Source organism: Alexandromys fortis, unplaced genomic scaffold (genome assembly GCF_014885135.2).
Source record: "Alexandromys fortis isolate MF-2015 unplaced genomic scaffold, M_Fortis_MF-2015_v1.1 scaffold_48, whole genome shotgun sequence".
Lineage (NCBI taxonomy): Eukaryota > Metazoa > Chordata > Mammalia > Rodentia > Cricetidae > Alexandromys > Alexandromys fortis.
Window position 1 is genome coordinate 2,842,439 of NW_026067947.1, and position 23,657 is coordinate 2,866,095.

Below are 23,657 nucleotides of genomic sequence, written 5' to 3' on the forward strand. Positions count from 1 at the left end.
GTAAACAAGCATCTTTTCCCTCGCCCGGTTCGGCTTGCCTGGAAGCTGAACACGCCAGGAGCTTTCCCAAAGAGGTGTATACTGGTTTTAGGAGAAAAATCACAGCATGACTTAAATAACAGTCTGAGACACCAAGTGGGGGAAACTTCTCATTTTCTTGCTGTGTGCACTTACCGTGGACGAAGCCAATTGCTTTTACGAGAGAGTTACTAACTAGTCCTTTTATGCACTAACAAGCAACACTAAGGCTCTTAAGAAACCAGAAACGATAGGAAAGGTGTGTAGAGGGGCCAGAGGAGAGCTCGTTTGAACGTTGACCAGGGAGACTAGGTTAGGTGACAAAGAACTTTGGGTAGACAGTACTCACACAGCTTGCATAGGGGACCTGCCCGGACTGCTGTTACCAGGGAGACTGGGTTAGGTGACAAAGGACTCTGGGTAGACAGTACTCACACAGCTTGCATAGGGGACCTGCCCGGACTGCTGTTACCAGGGAGACTGGGTTAGGTGACAAAGGACTCTGGGTAGACAGTACTCACACAGCTTGCATAGGGGAACTGCCCGGACTGCTATCACTCTCGTTGCTGTTGGTGTGCTCCATGGCCCCGTTCAGCTCCTCCCGGATGGCAGTGGCCAGGTTGCCCAGAGTGGGATTTCCCATGGAAGCGGTAGTGTACAGAGGTATACTATTCTCAGCCATGGAAGCCTGCATCAACCCAAAGAAAGCCAATGAAATTGTAGGAGAGGCAAGACAAGAAAGTTCTATGTCATCAACGTGTGGTGTGTTTGACAAGTTCACAGTAATCATTGCTGACAATTCCCAGGAGCTGTAGGATTTTGCTTCGGGAGCCTTGGACTTCATTTGGATAAGCTAATCTGGGCACCGATAAGTCCACGGGTGAAGTCACCTGCTGGGTCCTGCCTTGTGGAGTCACGTGGCTTAGACAAAAGTATCTAATATGAAGTGTATATCCAATGCCTTTTTTTTTCCAGGAAGGACTGAATATTTCCAGATCATAGTGAAATATAATGGAATTTTCATTTCTTTATCCATTTTTGATGGCTCCACTATTGGATATCCAAGATCTGATCAGATTATACGGCCACATGGCTCAAATTTATGAGAACTTCCATAAACACCCATAGGAAAGGAAGAGGTTATAGAACTGAAATCAATTTTTTTCTCCCTCACCATTCCCATCTTAATAATTTTTGGAGCTGCTTAGTGAAGGCTGACATGACCAGATGAAGGTAAAACCGCAGTCTTTCACCCTCAGACCAATCATGGAGAACTTCGGGGGTGAAGAGGAATCTCTAGCGAAAAGAAAGGCTAAATCTTATTTCCTTTACAATCAAGCCTATCGAGAGTAAAGGTGACAAAGTCATTCCAAATGAATGTCAGCAAAAAAAAAAAAAGTATGGAAAGGACTAGAACCCCCCCCCCCCAAAATCTGCCCCCCAACTAAAGCCTGTAGACTACTGTTCATTATCTGTCATACCAAATGTAACTATAACGACCACCCTGTCTGAATGCAGACAGTTGTCAAACAATACCACGGGACTGAAGGAACCCCATTTGTTTCTCTTGGGTAGGAAGTGTGCCCCAGTGACTTTTCCTTTTATTATTCAGGAGGACAGACTTGGAAAAAGAGGCAGCTGTAATTAGATGAAGATTTATCAAAATTGTCTTCTTTCACACTACACTATGCCTGGTTTTCCATCCTAATGAGAGAAAGTATGATCACAAGACAGTCTGGCAGGGTGGCTTCCGTTGGCCCACCATGTGAGAGCCCTAACTATTCTGGAAAAGCTGGCGCCAAAGAGAAGGTATGAGCCAGCAACAAGGGGAAGCCGGAGCGGAGCTGGGCTGCAGGGAGCCTGCCTGGTAGTCAGCTGCAGCATAAACCCCAAGGTCCCCCTCTTTCCCCAGTGCAATTATCGCTTCCTTTTTAAAAGTAAAGGGAGGAGGGTAGTGTCTCGCGATTTCCCGGTGTGGTGACCGTTTCCCACTCTGCTACGGGTTACCAGATAATCTGCTCGCACCCGGCACTTTCTAAATGCATCTTTTATGATTGCAATAAAACATTTCTATTCTTTCTGGGCAGAACAGTTGGCAGTGTAATATGGGCTGCCATCTTCAGTTGCCTTATGTGAGACCACACAGTGGTCACATTTCCCTGCCATGGAAGTGCTGCTTCAACTGTCAACGGAGTGGCCTTCTCGCTGGAAGTATCACGGGACCTGCTCTCACTGGTCAGGTTGGGAAAGAAGCTGGGGCCATTGCTACCTTGATATTTTATTGGATTCCAAAGCCCCACACTGAGAAGTAAAAACCATGGGGGGGCGGGGAAAGTTGTAGTCTGTTAAGATGAATATCTGTTTATTCTTTTTTATTCTCAAAGTATTACGGGTGAAAGCCACTTCTGACTGACAATGGACTGTGTGGATCATGGGACAAGGGCCAGAAGCGACAGTGACGAAAGTCAACCAATGGCAAGACCTTGTCTTGGTCCCTTAACTCTCAGACACGATGTCAGTACAGACAACCAGTCTTGTTTCTTTAAACAAAACACTAGTCACCGGGCCACAGGAAGGTCCTGGGGCCTGGCCCACCACTGTGTGTCTTCAACAGTCCTTCCCGGAGTGAAGGACCAGAGCATCCCATACATCATCACCTTCTAACAGGTCCTTCCTGTCGCTGATGCTCTTAGGAGCAGATGGGTCACAATGTTTATAATGGACTTAATTACATAAATGATCCCGGGCACAGTGTGTGGCTTCCTCGCAAACTGGCACCTCTGTCAGGAACACAAAGGTTCTTAAGTGATGGCACGCGAGTCTGCAAGAACCACGGCTTCTGGAACGTTAACTGCTCTGCGCTCCCCGGGGAAAAGGCAGTCTATAAATATGAAGCTTTACGGTTACCCGTAGTTACTTCACTTTTTCAGAGCATAATGCAATCTGTCCCGAGCCCCATGTTTTATTTCTGTAGTGGATTCTGCTGTCCTATTTTATAAATTGTATATCATGCCGTTATGTCGCTCTAGTAATTTTTTTTAAAAGATATTGTTGCACTGTTATTTTTACTCGCCTTGAAAATGGAAATGGGTGATAATGGAAAGGAAGGCCTGCTGGTGGGGTCTTTATTTAATTTGCATGGCAGGAAGCTGTCTTGGATGATTGGCTGTCTACTGGTGGGGAATCCAAATTCAAGAGGAGGGGCAAAGGAGATACTCCTTAAAGGGTTCCTGGAAAGCGGCAGGACAGTTTTGGGTGAGCAGGGGAAACACGGAAGTGTGCAGTGGGCGCAAAAACAAAGGTCTCAGAGACGGAGCGTGAACGCGCGCGTCTGTAACGATAAAGCACGCTAATTGAAATTAGTCGCATAGTTAAGGGAATCCAAAGGATGAGGATCCTTATTTTTTTTTCCCCTTTCCGTCTCATGAATGTAAAATGTGCTTGTAATTTTAATACCATTCCACATAGAGCCGCCTTTAAATTCGTACTTCACAAGACTCCAGGGAAAATAAGTTCTAATGCATGGTATTTACAGTGGCGGCGTGTAAGCAGCTCTCGTTTACCCTTCTAAAGTTACTACGTAAACCACGAGTAATTAAAAGAAGCGCAGAAAGTAGCTGCTCCTAGTAAATTTAGTTCAGGCTAAAGGGAAATAAATAGAATTACTAAGACGCTCAGTTCAGGGGGTCTGCCTTGAACTGTGCCAGCACGTTATCCGCGAGGAGCCTTAGGGTGCTGCGGGTGAGCTGGAGGGCAGGTCTGTGGCATGCAGAATAGGGGCTCTGTCAATGTTTGTTTAGCAAGTAGCGAGAGTCGGGCTGCTGCCAATGCCTCTTCCTCCCCCATCCAGTTCCCACGTAGCCATGTGTTCCAAGCCTTTTCCCACTGGCATCCCTTTTGGGGCGTTTGTTTCTCTATTTCTGCCTTCACTTGGGCGTTTCTGCAGGACCCTAACACTACCGAGACATCACTGAATCCGACGCCCTATTATGGGGCGCTACAGTAACGGCACTGAACGGTGCTGGGAGTCTGCCGTGGCTGAAGAGAGATTTGTCTGCGGCCTATGTGATGGAAATGCTGCAAGATTCTTTTTTGGCCTGTCTTCTAGAATGGTCAAGGTGGGTTTTTTTTTTTCCTAAACAGAAACAATGGCTCCAAGGATCCTGGCTACCTCCGAGCTCTTAAGGGAAATCTGGGTATGGAATTAGGTATTTAAAAGAAGTGATACCAGATACTCTGCTCATTTTAGACATAGCTTGGTGATGTGGTAACTGTGAGGAACGAGAAACTTAAGACTGGCTAGACAGGCACACAGATTTCCCTCCCTTCGCTCACGCCCAGAGTACACACCTTCTAGGACTCTCACTGAGGTAATACGTGATTTACGCGCGCAAGTAGGAAACAAACGTTCTACGCGACCACGACTAGGTTTTGCTGAACAACTGCCTGGAAACGTCTACTTTCCTTGAGCTTTCTGTTGTTTCAACAGTTGACTTACACAAGAAAAAAACAAACCCAGACCCCACTCCCACAGAAAGGAAAGGTGTTGAAATGGACTTGAATAACGCCTCGCTTTCTCTTTAAACCTGTGAACAATGGAAGGTCACGTGACACGGTGGCCTATCATCCAGCACATTAATAGCTGTGCTGGAGTAATTACACTTGTGGTATTTTTGCCTCAAGTGAAATTCTGAAATAAGAGGATGGAAATTATGATACTGCTGATAAATATTAATAAGTGAACTTTTAATTTTTTTTTTGCCACAATATTCAAAATGCTGAGCATCCTGCTAATGCTGAAGCAGCCCGATGTGTTTGCCTCCGGGGAGAACGATGCTTTGTGCACTTAAGAAAAAAGTTTAACGGAATTAAAATTTAATATCTAATTAGAGCGAGGCTAATATATTTTGAAATGAGTGGGGGAGCCCTGTGCCGGTGCTGCGGATTGGGGACGGCCGTTAATCTTACCTGTAAAGCTGCATTGAGAGGTGTGCAGTAGGCGTGGCTGCTCTGCATGTTTTTAATAAGGGAAGGGTTACTGTGCAAGAAAAAGACAGAAACTCAGAGTTAAATGCAATCGACCCAGGGGGCCTCGCTACGTTCTGTTTTCAAGTTCGCTGGTAGCCTCTCCAAATTTGGGATTCTCCCCCCTCCCAGTCACCGCACTGAAGGGAAAGCTCAAGTTTCTCCGTTTCTCAGGGTTGGTCTGGGTGAAGACGATGGGGATGAACTGGGCTGTTGGCCCAGGAGACGCTGCCTTAGATTCTCACACAGGGGTATTTCCCTCGGAGGCCAGTCTGCAAAGGGTTAGCTGTCGCCCAGACTTCCATAGGAAGAAGGAGAGCCTGGCACGGGGGCAGGCTGCCTGGGACTGGACGAGGAGCCTCTGCTCAGAGGCTCCACTCTTACTTGAACTTGATCCTGACCGCTAGAGGAATGGCACTATTCTCTCTGCTGTAGAAAGCTGTCTTTGCTGTATATCCCATTCTAATTTGGTGTTATGTCTGTTGACTAGGTAAAAGAAGTCAAAGTACCTTTTTTTTTTTAAAGAAAAAAATCTCTGCCCCCAGTTAAAATAAAAACACTACAAAATTACACTGGACATACTGAGGGAAAGTGTGGCTTCCAGTAGGTAATGGGGTTCATTTATCAACAGACTTTGAAGGAAATGACATTATCAATCTTTCTCGTCCCCGTGCTTAGGACAATTTGCTTTTCAGTTTTGGAGACAGGGTCTCTCGCTAAAGTCCAGGCTGTGCTGGAATGTGCAGTCCTCCTGCCTCGGCCTCCTGGGGGCTGTCATCATAGGCACGCACCCCAATGTCTAGCTTGCTAGGTATATTTTTCAGTTACTCATAATTATTATTACTTGACTGTTCACATGGGGAAAAACCATGGCACCACCTATCTATCTATCTTTCTATCTATCTATCTATCTATCTATCTATCTATCTATCTATCATCTATCTATCTATCTATCATCTATCTATCTATCTATCTATCTATCTATCTATCTATCTATCTATCTATTGTAACCATCATTTCCTTTCACTTGCAGGGATGGTGGGTAACACAGGCAATATCTAGCTTTGAGGGTCCCCGTGAGCTGCTGAATCAAGATACAGTCAATCATTGGCATTAACAAAGACATTTTTTTTTTAAAAGCATCATTCTAGGCACTGGCGTTCCAAAGAGAAACGAGCGAGGTACATGTACAAATCACACCGTTTAGTCTCTGTTGCAGAAAGCTGTGGCACTGCTCTGGGGTGAAATGTCATACTACATGGGATGAGTCAACCATGCAAAGCCAAAGCAACAGAAGAAACAAAAGAACAAAGCAAGTAAAGGCTCTTACTGTGCGCCAAGCTCGTCAGAGTTTTCACCGGGGCAGTATTTGCGAGGACGGCCTCGTTGAATATGGCGGCCACGTATAAACTCTTCATCATCAACTGTCCAAAAGGACCCAAACTCATCCTCTACTCTGATAAAGCACTTATGCAGTGAGAGGTTGGTGCGAATGGCACCCTGGGATAGGAGCAGCAGCAAAGGAGATGGAGTGGCAACAAAAGGAGACGGGGTTGGGGGCGGAACAGACATCCAATACAGGGAACAGGAAAAAGAAAATAAAATGCAATAAGCATAAGCAAATGGCTTGTGAGGGTTAATATGCATCGCCGCCTAAAAGCTACCAGCATGGGATGTCACAGAGACCAGCAAGCAGGGGCAGGGGGACTGGTGGGTATACGAGACAGGAGGGATGAAATGCTCTTTCGTTTCCCTTAACTGAGACAACACGAAAACCAGTTCTTTGCTCTGACGCCGCCTAGCAGCCTCTACGGTAACACTTGGTAGCACAATCCGAGCTGGGCTAAGAAGTTCAAACATGGCGGACGTACCCACTGATCTTTTGTGGCCTCCGTTTTTGGAACTCTACTTCATCCACTGTCCATACTGCCCCTTTAACGTTCTCTACTCGCACAAAACACTTGTGAAGACTAAGATTATGACGCACTGCATTCTGCAGCAAGTATAAAAGAGAGAACATTGACATTTTTTTCTATAAGAAAAGACTCAAAAAAAAAAAAACATAGCAGTACATTCAGCCCCCCTCCCCAATCTGTAAGACCATCCCCCAGAGCTGTAGTCAACACCCCCTCCCCCCATGGAGGACCCTCTTTGAATGTCTTTTCTGAGAAAAACACCAAATTATGAGTTAATGGTACTCTGGCATTGAAGCCTAATCTCTGGTACCATGTGACCAGAAGACACACTGGTAAATATGCATGCAAGCCCCAAGCAGGTCCCTCCACATAAATCTAAAATACTGTTAAAACAATGTCGAAACCAGGAGCTGTATACAGTACGAAAGCTGTTCTTTACAGCCCCGTCTTTATGGGATTCATAAAAAAATGCATTTATTTTTAAATCATGAAAGGCGAACACTTTTAACTCCACAGCAATATCTGCCTTAGAAACCGTGCACAGGCTTTATTAAGGGAAGTTCTAGATAAGGTTTTACCACCGAGAGTCCCAAGGCGTATAGCCAAGATGATTAGGGGGCAGCCACAGCACCAAGGGGTCAGTCTGTACCATCAAGCTAAGCCTTACCTTCCAGAATGTTTATGAACATGGGTAATCAGGAAGAAGAACAATTTTTAGTAATTGAGCAAATGCCAAGAACACACCCGTGGGACTCTCAATGGCAAAATGACTATGTTCTTGCGGGTGGTTTCTATGTTTAGAAGTCATCGTTGGCCATTGCTAAGTGGGATCCTCACAGCTAACAAAAAGGGGGTGTTCTTAATTCTAGTGTGAAGGGCATTAAAAGTCTCCAGGAAAATCCACAACCCTGACTGGATAACCAAACTGGATACATACATTTCAGTCCTGCCTAGCCAGGCTGACTCAATGATGCACTCGAGACTATGACAATGGATTCCATCAGTTTTCTCATATAGAATGAGTGGCTCAGTGGGGGCAGAGGAAGCTGACACGTCTATTGAGCCTTTGGCACCTGATATAGAAGCCCGTTTTGACAGGCTACACTCTTCTCCTACAGCAATTTGCTCTTTTGGTGGCAAATCTTGAACCTCTGAAAGGTCTCTGAAATTTCTGGACAACGAGAGTTGGTGACTAAGAGGATTCGGGTTACCTAAAAGTTATTCTTCTCTGTGATAACAGTACTGAGAGAACAACGGGGACAAATTTGATTACATATGTGATGACGTGTGTGCCAGTGGGATCCCCAGAATGAGCACACAGGCGGCCTTTGAGTGTAGCTGGATGGAGATTCGCGATACCAGCATGACTATTCAAAAGGTATCCTTGGTTGAAAAACTTTTTGATGAGTTGCTTAAGAACAAAGCTCTGTGTATACAAATGCAGCCTAGCTTTTAGGGAAATAACTTCCTCTTTCCATTTCATGGAGAATTATCTCCTCCAACAGTAAGGAGGAGAGAGAAGAAAATAAAGCCAGTTCCCTTTCAAAACCAAGACACATGCGAGGTAGCTGGGGAACAAGGCAGTATCAACCATTGTTCAAAATTTTACCCAAGTATCAAAATGCACAAAAACGGAAAGACCCCAGAGGCCATTTCTGATGAAAGAATGACTGTATGATTTTGAGGGCTAGATATTAAAACAGAAAGAAACCAAAAAAATCAAGAGTTTTGTTTTTGTTTTTAAGAAAAAGAAAAGATGAATGACATTACTTCATTTTGTCTTCAGATTATTGTCCCAGTAAGGACGCAGAGCGAAAATTATCTACATTGATGAGTCAATGGGTACATCTATGAGATGTTTGTATTAGCTACACTTCTTTTACTTTGCAAAGCTGAAAACGGGAGATGGAAGTTGAAATTCATACCCACAACGGCAATTATTTTTCAATGTGATCATTTGGTATTTATAAAAAAGCAATTTGAAGGAAATGCCTACTTCACGCTTCGACTTCTTAAATTTTTAAAAGATTTGTAGCCAAAGAGCCTTTGTATTTTCTCTCCTGAGGCAGGCTGGGAAAGGGGCTCAGATCGACAACACAGTTTCCCGTCAGCCCCCATGTGGCTACTGAATTAATCCTGGGCCTATACTCATTTTCTTATAGAATGCGAGAAAACCAAGCAGGTTTCCTCCGATTAAATTAAGGAAGTTGTTTCCTGTAATAGCAGCAGCTGTTGAAATTACGGATAAGGACAAAGCCTACATACTAGGTGGTACTAAAAAGATCTTCTTGGCAGAGTGCAAGAAATTAAAGATAGGAAGCTGAAAAAAGTTGTGACAGCTGTTTGTGTAAGCCAGCCTGGCCTTGTACTCGCAACCTTCCTACTTCTAAAACGCTGGGATTGCTGGCATGCACCACCATGCCTACCCAGGAAGGCTCAACGGAATAAGAGCCAGTGAAAGCTAAAAGGGGCTCCTAGCGCTTTAGGGGGTTACCTAGCAGAGTTATGGAATCTGACCTGTTCTGCGGCAAATGGTGTCATATCACATAGTGGGGAAATCACCTTTCTTCCTCGGGGTAACCCTGAGCCCCGGAATGGGAAACCGTGCATTCTTCAGTAACCACCTTCTTACTGTGAGTACACGGATTACACCGCTTCCTCTACTGTGCGGTTGGTGAGCTAGGATGTAACCACTGAAGGATTGATTCGGTTTGGATGTGTCTCTAGGTTGCTAAGCGCACCCCTGTAAATGACTCTCAGTTACCCACTCATGACTGACATGTGGTTTGTGTAAGCAATAAGGCCAACCTCAGAGCTAAGGGTCACGGTGTCATCTCTTTTCCCTACAGAGAACTCTCCAGCCGGTCTATCCTCAACTCCCTTGGAGGGGGTGGGGGCAGAGTGCCTATTCCATTTGAACATTCCAACACAACAAAAACCCTTCTCCCAGGCACATCCCCGGGGCAAAGAGAATATTCTCGTCACCCGGTAACCGAGTTTTCTCCACTAGAACCTCTGTCCTCTAAAGGTCAAATGCGAGACCACAAAACCTACCTTCCACGTGGCTGCATTGCGTCGGAAGTAAGCAAACATTCGTGTGAACCAGTTATAGATTTCGTTTAGTGTTAGCTGCTTTTCTGGAGATTCGAGAATGGCCTGCAAAGCGAAAGGGACCCAGAGAAGGTAATTTATGATCCAGCTGGCAGAAGCATATGACTGTTCGTGAAGATGCAAAACAAAACGAAGCCAAAAAAGACAAACAAACTAGAAACTGGAATTTGCAGCAAACCCCTCAGACAGCCTTCACAAAATGATCGAAGATTAATGGTTGTATTTAAACAGTTCAATAGCAAAACTCGAAATAAAATTATCTAATTGTTTGGAGTTTTTATTTCTGTTTCCGTGCAGAAATATTAATTTATTAGTCATTCATAAAGCAGAATCAAAGAGAAATGCAAAACATTTCACTAGCTGATTAAAACTCAGTAATTATTTAGAGCTCAGATTAATTCTAGGGATCAGAGATTACTGTAGCTTTGTGATAATTGACTTGCCATCTTTAAACAGCCTCATTCTCACTGTTGTGTGAAATGAATTCCCTAATAATCACATCGTATTGTAATACTTAATCAAAAGCAATTATGTTATATATTGCAGTTTTAAAAAACCTTATAGAAAAGGTTTTAGCATGCTTGCATACTAAGCGGTTTTAAATCTTCTTCATCAATATCATATAACCCACGTTCACCTTTTGGACAGCCTTTCGTGAACTGTGTTATTTACTTACCTGCCTAATTAAAGATGCATACGTAAATGGTGGTCTAACTTCTGCGTTCTTATAAAATTCTTGGTTCTGCGCAATATCTGCTAAATATAAGAATCATCGTCCTATTAATGATCACTTTTTAACAAGAGGCTCATCGACACGAACCGCAGATTCCCCATGCGGCCCCGGGGCAAAGACAGAGTAGCTACCTGAAGAAATGGGCACGTTGTATTTGTCTGAGTACCGCCTGCGGATCGGTCCCACCGTGTGCATGCTGGTGGTGGTGATGACAGAGGGGCCTTGGGTGACAGGAGTTAGCGGGGCGGTTGGGGTCGTTGGAGTATGAGGTAAGCTCTGTGGAGAAGCCTCTGAGGCGGACTTGGAGAGGGTGACACTTGATACCAGATTCAGCTGTAAGGAGAACAATGCTGGTTAGAAGGACTTGAGAAAAGCCAAACCAAATCAAACGACAACAGAAACCCAAGCAACCAAGAAAACCCTCTCTCGTCCCATAGGAAAGATAGGCGGACACCTGGCAAGGGTTGCCTCGCGAAATTGGTATGCTGCCAGAGGATTCACTTCTAATTAAAGGTATTCTCCTTTGCATGCCAGCGAGGCTGAGGACTGAAGAAACACCAGCTGGCCTACGGTGGTATAAACCTGGCCTGGCCCGGGTGACTCTCGGCAGTGTACCACCAAAACTCGAAAGCTGGGCTGCTGCCTGAGACTTCCCCCCACCCCTCCTTAAAACTGCAACAGATTTCCTAAGTGGCCACTTAGGGCTCTGAGTCACTAGAGACCTGCAAGAAGTTATGAGACTCGAGTCCATCACGAAACTGGATAGACCGGGGTGGGGGGGAGGGTTGGCGCATGAGGAACGGTGGCTCCCACTCTACAGTGGCGCTTACTTAGGAGGCCCATATCTATCCCTATAAAGTTGTAACATTTGGTTACTTTGTAACGTTTTAAACAGGCCAACTATGGAAGCTAATGTTATCTGAAGCACTGTAGAGCAGCGTGCAAGAACATCTTCTTTCCTTCTATTCTACTACGTTTTTTCTTACAGTTCTTACACCGATGGGAAGGATGTCTGGACAGGAACTCCCTTGAGTCTGACAATGCAGAAGAACCTCGCGTTTCCTGTCATGTTTATGCACGGATCAAATACTCAGAGAACCTCTCCCAAATTCAAGAAACTTCTACAGAGTACATGTTTACTTGGCCATATTTTATCACACCCCATTTCAAAGCAGTCACCATAATGTCTGTTTTGTCATTGTCAGATCCAACATTAAGCACAAGTATTATTTATGGAGGGTGTTAAAAGCGAGTCCTTTGCTCCAGTGTGTTGGTCAGATTCAATCTTAATTCACCCACTAGGAATGAAAGAGACCACAAAATGTGTGTGAATGAAAGATTCACACACTAGACATCAAAGAGACCCTGTGCACTAAGTTCCAAGGGCAGGGAAAGGAAAGATCGGATGTCATAAAAGGAACATTAACAGAAAAACCCAAATTTAGTGCTCTGAGCTAAACAGTGGACTGGGAGGTTTCAGCTCGGCTTTCCTATGTTCAGTGTGAAATTCCGACTCAGCACACCACAAGCCCCTAGTGCCCAAGCACAGCAAGCTCTGGAGATGGCATACCCTTTCTGACCTTCAGCAAGTGGGGGCAATGCTGGAAAGCTAACTGGGACACACGTTGCTAAGCAAATGCTAATAGTTCAGAGTAGAGGCCAGGGACAGGGAAGAGCAAGATGCCATTGGAGAAGAGCAAAGGCCGACCTCTTCCTCCCCTCGGGCCTTAGATCCCAAACACCTAGCTTTGATTATTCAGCTGCCGTATAGCCTAAGCACGAGGAGGTTTTGGAAAGCCACAGGTATCATTTACAAAAGTATACACTCTAAGACGCCTTTCCCAAGAGGCTTCACTTCATTTGCATGGCTCTACAAATCGCTCATGGTTTATGGAGAATGAAAGAGAAGCTTGTCCATCCCCTCACCCAGACCCAAAGTCCAACCACATCCTTGTTCGGCAGTACAGCTCCTGTACCCTCTACTTCTGCCCAGTGCACGTCTAACCTCAACACCACAGCCTAAGTGCTTCCACGAACAGCTTTTATCGTTGCTTACAAATGACAATTAATATTACCAAGAACTTCTAAAGGCCTGGAAGCAGGACTAAACCACAGAACCTCTGTCCTTGAAGTGATTAGTGCTGAAAGAGGACACACACACAAAAAAAACCAGACAGCAACTCGGGGGCCTCACCCTATTTCTTGACTTCTCCTTTCAGCCTAAAAACATTAGCCCATGCACCCCGGCTTTCTCAAAAGACAATGAAAATGATAAAAGCGAGAATCCACTTGCTCCCTTCTAGTTTATGAGGAAGTTCGGCAGATCCTATGGAACCATTCAGCAGGTGCAAGGCCATCTTTCTGAAAGGCGAGATCTGGGATGAACCGATGAACCCACACTGAGAGACATGCCATCCGATGAGCACGAATTTGACTCTTACAGCTTGTATAAGGGGCTTAATACTTGGACCAGTTCTGCTAGAGACAGCAACAGTGAGAAAACAGATCCCTCTGGGTTTGCCCAGATCAGGAAGAGGGTGATGCAGGCTGAATTTTCTGGATGCTTTCAAAGGTAGGTAGGAACTGGAAATAAACAGTGAGCCCAAAGAGAGGGGTTTACCAGGTTTGACAAATGACACCGTGATTCACACCCACTGCTGGGCTGTCTCTAATAAGCCACAGAGGAAGCAGCCAATCTCAGCTAATTACCAGATAAAAATGTATTGTAAGGACTCTAATTAGAAGATGCGGATGGAGGTGATCTAATGATTAAATGGTGCATTCGACTGACCCCACCATCCGTGTGCAGTGGTGCACAATGTCGCTGGAATATTTTGTAGAAACAGTAATTTTATTTCAGGGAGGGGAGACAGTAATATTTGTAATGATGGCTATGAGGTAAACTAATTAAATGACAGTTCCTCGAGGAAAAGGGTGTCTGGGAGCAGCTGCGGCCATTCCAAACCCAAGTGCCAAGTCTCAATGGAAGGGCTTCAGTCAAGTGGAAAATTTCTGCCTGACCTCTGCCCTTGCTATTAATTTGCAGAAAAACTAATGACACATATACATATTCCCACAAAATTGTTCTAATTGCTAATTTGCCAAAGGAGCCTGGACTCTAAATTAAACATGGCTGTAGCCTGTGAGGGAGGAACAAAAAGCTGGGAACGCCGCACAGAGGAAGCTCCGCCATGCAAGACCATCAGAAGAGCGGCCCGGCAAGTTAATGAGACCCAACCCTGGCAGCTGCTGTGCTGTGCAAGTTTCTCAACTTTGGAACTTCTGTCTAGTGATCGCATGTGCCTCTCGGGGAGCAGCCATCCTTCCGAGGAAAGGGGACGGGGTACCGGGAAGGACTCAAAACACACTGTGTTCACATAAAGCCTGCTCTTACAATGAAGACCAAACATGTTGAAAACAAAATAATAATGAGCTACCTCAGGCTCAGAAGAACACATTGGAGCACGGGGTAGGGGGTGGGGGTGGTTCATTCAGGAAAAAGCTTGCCCAAGGATGTAGACCCGAGGTCACCTCCCCAGCCCCCACAGGAGTGACCATCTGTGCCTGTAACGCCAGCCCTGGGAAGACAGAGACAGGAGGAACTCCAGCGCTTGTTGGGAAGACAGCTGAGCTGAATCAGTGTTCGTAACAAGTTGGAGAAATGAGTGAGAAGGACATGCATCTTGATTGTAAATTATTAAATCTTTAGACAATCACCAAGGAGGAAGGAAATCCTTGGTGTTCCATGTTTCTAAGTGTAGGTAAGGGTTTAAAAGAGATTTTTGATTTTCTTTTTCCAGGGCATGGAGCAGGAAGGGATTGGACTGGGAGGGTTTCTTTCCCCGATGGAAAGCCCATTTTTCTCATTGTCTTCGTTTTCTATGTAAGAAGAGGTTGCTATGTTTAGAAAAGCTAGTAACGCAGATATTTTTCTCCATGGCAAGTTGCCACCGCAGGGATGATTTCAGCAAAGATAATCTCTTTCAAACTCTGGCCAGCAGCTCAGTTCTTATGTCACTTAAAAGTTGCTGCAGGCTCTTAGCTTTTAAATAAAAATACAAACAACGGTGCTCTCAAGCCCTGTCTTTTACCTCAGTTTGGTTACTGAAGTACTTTCCTGGAAGTTTCTACTGTTGAAAATTCCACAATTATCAGCTAGCCGATATTGTACTTTTGTCCTCTCTAAAAACAAAAATCAATCTTTAGTTTTTCCACAGCGCACTCCCCTCCAGTGGAAGGGGCATGAGTCACTCGCGTCTTACAAAATAAAAAATAAGCAAGCCGCTGAGCTGACGCAAACCCCAGACAGCAGCAGACTTGTTAGGGAATATTCCCACAAGAACCCGGTTTTTGTTTTTGTTTGTGCTCTTGCTTCTCATGAAAACAGATTCTGAGAACAAAAGAAAAACCTGAAACCAAAACACCAAGAGACCAGCAGTGCACAGGAGGGACTTTGGGCTCGCTCAACTGGTTTCTCTACTGTTGGCTGGATGAGGCCCCCCCCCCCCAGAGCCTCAGGTCCTGCCCTCACCTGCAATGTTCTGAGACTGGAGGCTGCCTTTGTAGGCATGAATAACCAAGTTCAGATTCCATGGACAGAGGGCAGGGCAGTGGGCGGCAGGGGGGAGACCTCTGGGGAGGACTCTGCGCTCTGATGGGAGCCTGGCTTATTCTAGAGACTCAGAGGGTGGCACTCCTGGCAGGGACATGAACAACAAACCTGAGCTGAGGTGACAAGGGGGACTTAACAAAAAGCAGTCTATGAAACAGCTTTTGTGTGCTGTATTTGAGAGTCCCTCTTTATGACAGGCCAGCATCGCTGCTCCAAGGCCCACACCTGGTCACCTAGCCCTTGAAGTTCACAGGCTCTTTTTTTTTTTTCCAAGGGGATGGAGGGACCACTCTGTTTTCATAGGAGCTAAAAAAACTATTTCAAAACAGTCCTAATTGCTATAGTTAGAGTCAAAGAAAATGTGCAAAAAGGAAAGCCCCCAGCTGCACTTCATTCCAAAAGCATCTTACAAATTTTTTCATAAAGTAGGCTTCCCTACCTGTGTTGTAAGTACTTGCCCACCAAATCTCAAAGAATGCAGTTTCTCCAGGCCTGGGGAGTAGTTCTCATGAGTGCAGGAATCCCCAAAGCGAAGATGCTCCCCCTCCCCATTATGAAGGGAGGTTTACACTGCATACCCCCAACAACAGCGTAGCAAAATGGCTTTGTAAGAAGTCACTGACAACTTAATAAAGTCCTAACACAGACATGTTTCCTTTTGTTGTCCTTCTGTGTTGAGTTACATCTCAGCCAATTCTGCATGGAGTTAAGTATAGACCCGACATTGTGCTGCTCACTCTGGGAATGGAACTGGGTTTGGAACAAAGGAACGGCAGACGATTTTCTCCTTTTTCACTGCTGCTTCTCTTTCCGTGGGAAACAGAAGAACTTTTAAGTCCTCAACTACAACAAATTTGGCTATTGTAAACATATGTCAACAACAGCCTTGTCTCTCTTGGTACCTAACTGCTAGAACTTGCTAGATTCTGGCTAGGCCATTTCCATGCCGGGCCTGGCTCGAAGGAGAGTGGAATTCTAAGGTTGGTGATTCCCATCTTTCCTTCATTCGGACCCCCATGGTCCATGTTCCTCTCCCAGCTGCCATCCTTGGACACACAGATCTGTGGATTCATTGCCTACCAGGGGCAAGAGCCGGGAAGCTGACCTTTGACCTCTTTCCTTCTATTCAGCTTTTAGGTTTCAAAACAACACATCGTTTTCTCAGGCCATTTTTCCTAGTCGCATACAGCATTCTCTATGCAACAAATAATCTAAGTGTGTTTATGTATACATAGGTGTGATATATGAATGCAGCAATTTAATAGCTTGTTCACAAGACTCCAAACACCTCCGTGGCAAGTACAGGCCTTTCCCATTTGACCATATTCAGTATGTTACTGTAGCCAATTAACTAACCCTTGATGGATGGCTGGACTTCTAAATTCAGGAATTCTAATTCAGAAAAGAGATGTGATGACCATCGGAAGACATGCTACCCAGGGAGGCAGCAGGACATAAGACCAGGGATATACTGTTCCCACAGGCCATACGCTCGCAGTCCATTGTGGGTGGACCTCAGAGCCTTGCCTACACCCTTGGGCACTATCTTGGAAATGTGCACACCCTGTAACTATCCAAACCTAAAGATGCACCCCGTGCTGGGATCCAGAAAAAAATGCATCTCTGAGTTGACGCAAGAACCCCCTGAAAAATGTGTTGGCAGCTCTCGAATGGGAGGAACTGGGGACACGGTAGACCACTAAATACAAAAGACACTTACCACCCAACTGGCATTTAGCGAAGGGCAACATTTACAGCTACGCATTCTATCACTTAGTGACTAAGACTTTTTAAAATAAACCAAGTTCCTTTTAAACAGAAATGGAAAAAGAAACAACTTCATAAACGCACTGGCAAGGCTGTGTTGTGGAAGTCCCCATCTATGGTTAGATATGAAACTCGGTGACTTCTTATTTCAAACCACAGATTCGAGAATGATACTCGTTCAAATACTCACCAGCCATTCTATTATTTAGGGTGGAATAAATTAATTACAGGCTACAGGGAATAGTCTGAATGTTAGGATCAGTCACCAGATAGCTCCAAGTCCCTAAAGTTGAAAGCATCAAGGGGTCTGAAATATGCATGGGCCTTTTTTTTCTCTCTTTCTTTTCTTTTGGCAAGGAAGTGAAAATTTATGCAAAACATTACACGTCTATCTTTTATAATTAATTTTCCAATGCCTCACCTATACATATTTTAATAATTCCTGATTTATAAGATGGTATCTATAATAAAATTTTCTATTTTCCAATAAATGAAAAGGAGGCAGGTTCACTCCGACAACAGAGTGTCACACAATATCTACGTGTCAGGCACCAATTTTTACTTCTTACATGTAAGTTAAAGGATAAGGAATTTATAATGCTGCCTGTGAGGGGAACCACTTTTCATACACAAATGTGATTTTTCTTCCAAAGGGTAATACAACAGTACATTTACATAAACTAATCCAAACAATCTATGTATTTGACAATGGCAAACCTCACACAGACGGGCTATTGTTGGTTTACATCTTGGAGTTCTTTATACTGGCTTGTAGCAGCGCTCTAGCTGTCAAAGGTTTGACTTGGACGCTAAATAAATGGTTACAGAAGTGCTGTGCAGCGATATTGGACTTCTTTGCAAAAGAAAACCCGCTGTGTATGAATTCAAAAGCTATTAATTTTTCAGTCAAAAATATTCGTGCCTATTTCTTTTAATAAAGAAATACTGTGCTGAGCTACTAAGAGATAATGTTGACTAGTGGTGGAGAATTTTCAATAGAGCAGTTAAAAATAAATTTAGTAGGAGGTCCCCTTCAAAGTTATAATTTTCTAGAATGTAAAACATTTTTTTTTCAATACTAATCAAGACAAACCTTCCTTCCCTGCTCATTCCCTCACCCCCAGCTGCTTCTCTCTTGTTTATTGGCTGCTTAGCACAGGTCCGCAGGGATGCAGAGCATCAAGGGTCCTCTTGGGCCCGTGTGTCTTATATATATATGATGCTCATAGCTAGTCCCAGGCCCCATTACCCGCTGAGGACCCCAAGGGACTCTGTAATTCCATCTCTTTATGTGGATTCCTCCTCTGGCTTGACTCAAAACGGCACATTACCAGAGTGCTACACTCAGTCATGACTCTATCATGGCTACTTGTACTCCACGGAGGAAGGTAGAGACAACCTCATTCTCTCCTCGTTGCTAGTTGTGAAGAATCGGAGTCTTCAACCAGGGGGAGGCACTTCACTAAAGCCACTGAGGACTTCCAGAGAGGCCCCCTTTGCCGCTGGTCATGACATCATGTCAGGGCAGTACTTATTTGCTCAGCTGGGTTTGGGTTCTTCCCAGCGCTCATCGAAAAGAAGAGACAGGTGGGGACAGCCCCGAATGGTGTGGCTCTTTCCCCGGCCTTTCTCTTTTGGGTAGCTCACCCATTCTTTGCTGCAGCCATTTACCGTGAGGTACACGGAAGCTAGGACTCTTTCTCAGTGAAAATGGATGCACGGAGTGTTTAATGATTTTATGTCCTGTATCTCAGTAATGTGTTCTGCTTCAGACATTAATTCTGTCTGCCAACTGCATCTTGGCAGGCTACCATATTCACTGGGTTAATAGTCTGACTCCGTTTTATTTCTATCACCACACATCATACATATAGGGGTGTATGTTTGCTTTATTTATAGAAAAAAAACCAGTCAAAACAGATAAACCAAGACTTTGCCATTATGCTGCATCATTGCATGTTGATTAAAATTGCTGCTACTAACTATAGATTGTCAACGCTCAATTAATTTTCACACAGGGACTCCCGGCAAAAATCAAATAAAGTCAGCGTACCTTTAAATTTTACAAATCTTAAAAATCAGGAACCAAAGCATGGCCTCCATTTTGAATAATCAACTAAAGCTACGAGGGGACTTCCACAAATTGTGAGTGATACCGGTGCTGATGAGATCAGCTCACGGTAAAGAACGAGGTTCAAGGCAGGACGTTTGTTCGAGGGATCATGGGCCTACTAGATCTCAACTGAGAGGCCCAGTACGAGGAAATAAGACAAGCAAAGGAGACTTAAAAACTTAGGATGAACAGGATGTCTGCCCCATTCTAGGTCCCTCCCCAGTGCCTAGCATCCTGCCTGCCTTCTCTAAGAAAGGCCAGAAAGAACCAGGTGAAGGAGGACTTCGGCATTCACCCTGGGCCCTCTGGAGCTAGTCTCCCAGTGCTTGAGGTCAGAGACAGAGAAGGAATACCACCAGTTTGTGGTGCTATTTCCCCAGGTGGGGACCGGTACTTACGGGCTGAGGGGCAGCTTTGGGTTCCGTAGACTTCACATGCAGGTGGGTCATCATGGCTTGCAGGCGCTCTTTGTCTTTTGCAAGCTAATGGGAAGAAAAGGCTTCGTTATGTCTTTGAATACAGATGTGTGGCTCTTTTGAATACCCCAAACTACGCATATCCCAGTTAACCACAGCGCACAATAGAATCATTTTTATTGCTTCATCATTTGAAATCTATAGGAACCCCTGCCAAAATCTAAGTAACCGGAGGTGTTGGTGTGAGATTTCCCAACACAAGGTGTATTAGACTTTAACTGGGACATTCTAGACCTGCTGGCACCAAGGAGTCCCAGGGAACATGGACAGCTCAAAGGCAAGCGTGAATCATGCCCATTAGCCAAGCTGATTCATGAGGAGGCCACGGGAAGAGAGCAGCTACCTCACACTCATAAACTCATCTGTTGTGGTTGTGGACAAACTCACGGGCAGCTGGATACACCTGTGGAAAGTTAGCCGAGTCTGTCTTACCAGGACTGGCAGGTGATAACAGACGGGAGGAACGGGGATACCAGGACTGACGGGTTCCCATGTTTAGTTGAATAATTAGTTTCCCGTGTTTGGGTGTTCAATCTCTGGGTCCCCACTAGATTCTTTTCTCAATAACCTCAGTCTCTTCATTCCATGAAAAGTTATCTTCTGAAGTCACAGAGGTTTCTAATTGGATGGACAGAGTGGGAAATCTCTATTCATTACATGCTAGAACCATTATGCTGGGTTAAAACATTCTGATATAGTGATAATGTTGCTAGATCACAAGGAAGTGGGCACAGGGATATCTCATGGCAACTTTTCGATAAGCAGTATGTAATATGTTCCCCAAAATAAAATGCAGTAGAGGAAAGAGATGCGGCATGAAGGGACAATGTAGACATGGGAAGGAGGGCGATATTTTGCACAAGTGTGTATCTTCAAAAGCTTCACAGATAGCTTGTCCAAAACAATGCCTTAGAGGCAGGTGGGGAATCTATTCCTTTAATACCTCAGAGTTTACTTTAAATCTTTAGGAAGCAGGTTTTTTTTAAGTCTAAAATTATGCCAAAATTAAACCCACTTCACATTTTTAACCAAGTTATTTCTAGTGGTGGGGAGACAGGAGGTAGGGGCTCAGGAGTCAGGGGAAGGCAGAGGACCGGGGGCAATGGCAGAGGAAAACATGCGTCTGTCTCTTCCCCACCGGCTGGCTCAGTCAACAGCCATATCACATTTGAGTTTTTATTTCTTTTTATTCCCTTGTGGTTCAGGGAGGAATAAATTAGGAAGAAGAAGTGGGGGGGGGGTAAGCCTTACAGTGTTAGCGTTTATCTTTCAACAAACAGGAAATGAAAATGACACCATATTAGGGTCTACTTTATGTTACTCATCCTCTGTTCTTTGGTGCATTATTGAACTGCCAAACTAAGATTCTCGAAACACATAATGCCAAAGGAATTTGGGTTTTCAGAGTGGCTCAGACAAAACAATTAAAATGTTGGGAATAGCATTTTTCTATGGTTATTCGCTTTTTTTTTGTGTGTGTGTTAAGTGCCCTAAGGGCTTTTTGTTGTTGGGTTTTTTTTTCTTTTTGGTTTTGTTTTATATATATATACTAAAACTACTCTGAGATGCCTTTTGATTTTTTAAAGTTTGTCTTGAAAACTATCATGGGGCAGAAAGGAATTTAGCCACACATGTCACTCTTTCTAAAAACATGAAGTAAGCAGACTGCCCGTGCTGAACAACACAAATGAAGGGGTGAGAGGTGGTATTTACTGAAGAGTCTGCTCAATATTAATTGTGACTTAATTGAGGGGTCAACAGCTCCGATGTAGCAATTACAAGGGATAAGTATGGTCAAAGGAAAAAAACAAAAAGCTAAAGCCCCAGCACCAGGCGAGATCCTCTCCTTCCCCACGGAGCCTGACCTTCCAACAGACGAGAGCAAGGACACTGTGTGCACAGGACCACACCCACACCCTGAAGCTTACTACCACTGGGGACTGTCCCACAAACTCCGCAGCGCAAGCAACTGTTCCAGCATCACTTCATTACATAACGTGAGAACACAGACGCCTTACGGTAGGGCATACACCCTTAGCATTCTCTTTCTCCTGGAATTCCACGAGAAGCCAAGAGAAGGGAGTTGAGAAATTCTTCAAAGCCAACTAGCAATCTGGCTGGTAAATTAAATGTGTGTGTGTGTGTGTGTGTGTGTGTGTGTGTGTGTGTGTGTGTGTGTGTATGCTGTGATGTCAAGAGGGAACTGTTCTTGAGAGCGTTCCCCAGTAGGTGACACACAGGCAGGACAATGGGTTTCACTGGCCGGTGTTCGTGAGCAGGGCTCGTTGGGATTAGCTAGTCTGTGGACCAGTGCTCCTGAAAGATGCCGAAAGGAAGTAGATAATGGGCGTGCTATCCTGCTGTGCTGTGTTCAAATTCTGGCCTCTGAGCACATTCTACAATCCTTCCGAGCACTCCATTCTTGCTTCTAAATATGGACTGCTCGTCTCTGACTCGTAGGGTCGTTCTGCACGAGTTCTGTACAGAGCCAGCTCGGTGCAGCGACTAATGAATGCTTCATGGAGGTTAAAAATACCTGCTGCGATTTTTTTTTTAGGAGAAATTAAATCAGTCTAGTCTACACTGGCTGGGTATATCTTTGGAATCAGGATCCACATAATGGGGTGTAATGAAGTCAGCTGTGAGTCTAGGTGTGGAGAGAAATAAGCCCCTTGTTTTACAGACTAGAACAGGACAGCTAGCAAGGGAAGATGGTGTCTAACTCTGATAGATTTCTCTCTGGGCCTGGCTGTATCTTGCCCTCAGCCCCGGGCAACTGATTTTTCTCCATTGGATGCTATAAGTCACCCCTGTTCTATTCTCCATGCCTCAAACTGGGCCTTAGACAAGGCGTGGATGCTCAGAACCTGCGCACTGCTCCAACACCTCCCATAAGGGGCAAAGACACTCCACTCAGGGTCTGCAAAGACAAAACCCAGGGAGATCCAGCACGGACTTCTGTCAGCGAGAAGGGAGCAGAGTTTGGGGTTCCCTCAGCATCTTCCTTCTTATGCCGTCAGGAGGACTGCTGTCAGGGCAAGCTGGCAGCTCCTGTCACTGCCACACAGACCTCCACTGAAATGAGGGTCAACTCGTGAGAGTGTCGCCGCTCTTAAGGACAGATGAGGAGAAGGCAGGAGTCACTCATCCCGCTTGGACAGAAATAAAGATCACCATGGCTCGGGGTTTCCTTGACTTATATACTTATATACAATTAGGGAAACTGAGGCACATAGGATGAACACCTATAAGGCCACAGCACTAAGACAGGACAGAAGTAAGGCTAGAATACTTTAGAATGCTTGGTTAGCTTTACCCAAACGGACCAGTCACTCTCTGCTGGGACCTTCCTCGAATGACAAAAATCTTCCCTCTACCACTCCTCGGCCTGACTTAGGACACCACTGGCAAAGGGGTGGCATGGACAGAGGTAGCAAGCAGCCCAGCCGAGGAACAGGAGGGACTGAGACCCCAAAGAGACCACCACTGAACTCTGAGGCTTTGCGTAAAAGCCTGCTAAGTCACTTCTCAAGAGAGGAAACAAGAAGTCTGCACTTTTGTAAGGACCACAAGAGTACAAGTAAAAGCAATGGAGTCTGGGTGACCCTCCTCTTCCATGGACTTCAACAGTGACAATCTCACTTTCAGAGCACGCTTTTTAAGCACCGATGACCAACAACAGACAAACCTGACTTTGACAGAAAGCTCCCTCAACTGCACACGACCAAAGCAAAATGGAACGAGGGGTCAGAAATCAAACCCACACACCCTAAATAGGAGTCTCTGGAAGCAAGGAAAACAACTCAACCTCTCCTATACCAACCTGGTCAGCTGCCAAGCAGAAACCCCGTACCCAGCCCGCAGCCATTGGCGTGCCTTCTGAATT

General features: G+C 45.0%; 1 protein-coding gene across 13 annotated transcripts in view; it reads right to left on the minus strand.

Annotated features, from left to right (window-relative positions):
* Foxp1 (forkhead box P1) overlaps positions 1-23,657 on the minus strand; it is a 622,100-nt gene that overhangs the window by 9,329 nt on the left and 589,114 nt on the right. For 10 of the 13 annotated variants that reach the window (XM_050149366.1, XM_050149370.1, XM_050149373.1 and 7 more), the window contains 7 exons: positions 19,694-19,777; positions 10,935-11,136; positions 10,747-10,826; positions 10,014-10,115; positions 6,915-7,036; positions 4,987-5,056; positions 540-706 (listed from right to left, as the gene is read on the minus strand). In XM_050149366.1, coding sequence (XP_050005323.1) covers positions 540-706; positions 4,987-5,056; positions 6,915-7,036; positions 10,014-10,115; positions 10,747-10,826; positions 10,935-11,136; positions 19,694-19,777 — 827 coding nt within the window. Of the gene's footprint in view, positions 1-539; positions 707-4,986; positions 5,057-6,373; positions 6,544-6,914; positions 7,037-10,013; positions 10,116-10,746; positions 10,827-10,934; positions 11,137-19,693; positions 19,778-23,657 lie in introns of all 13 variants that reach the window. The other 3 variants (XM_050149375.1, XM_050149374.1, XM_050149379.1) reach the window with 2 other exon arrangements.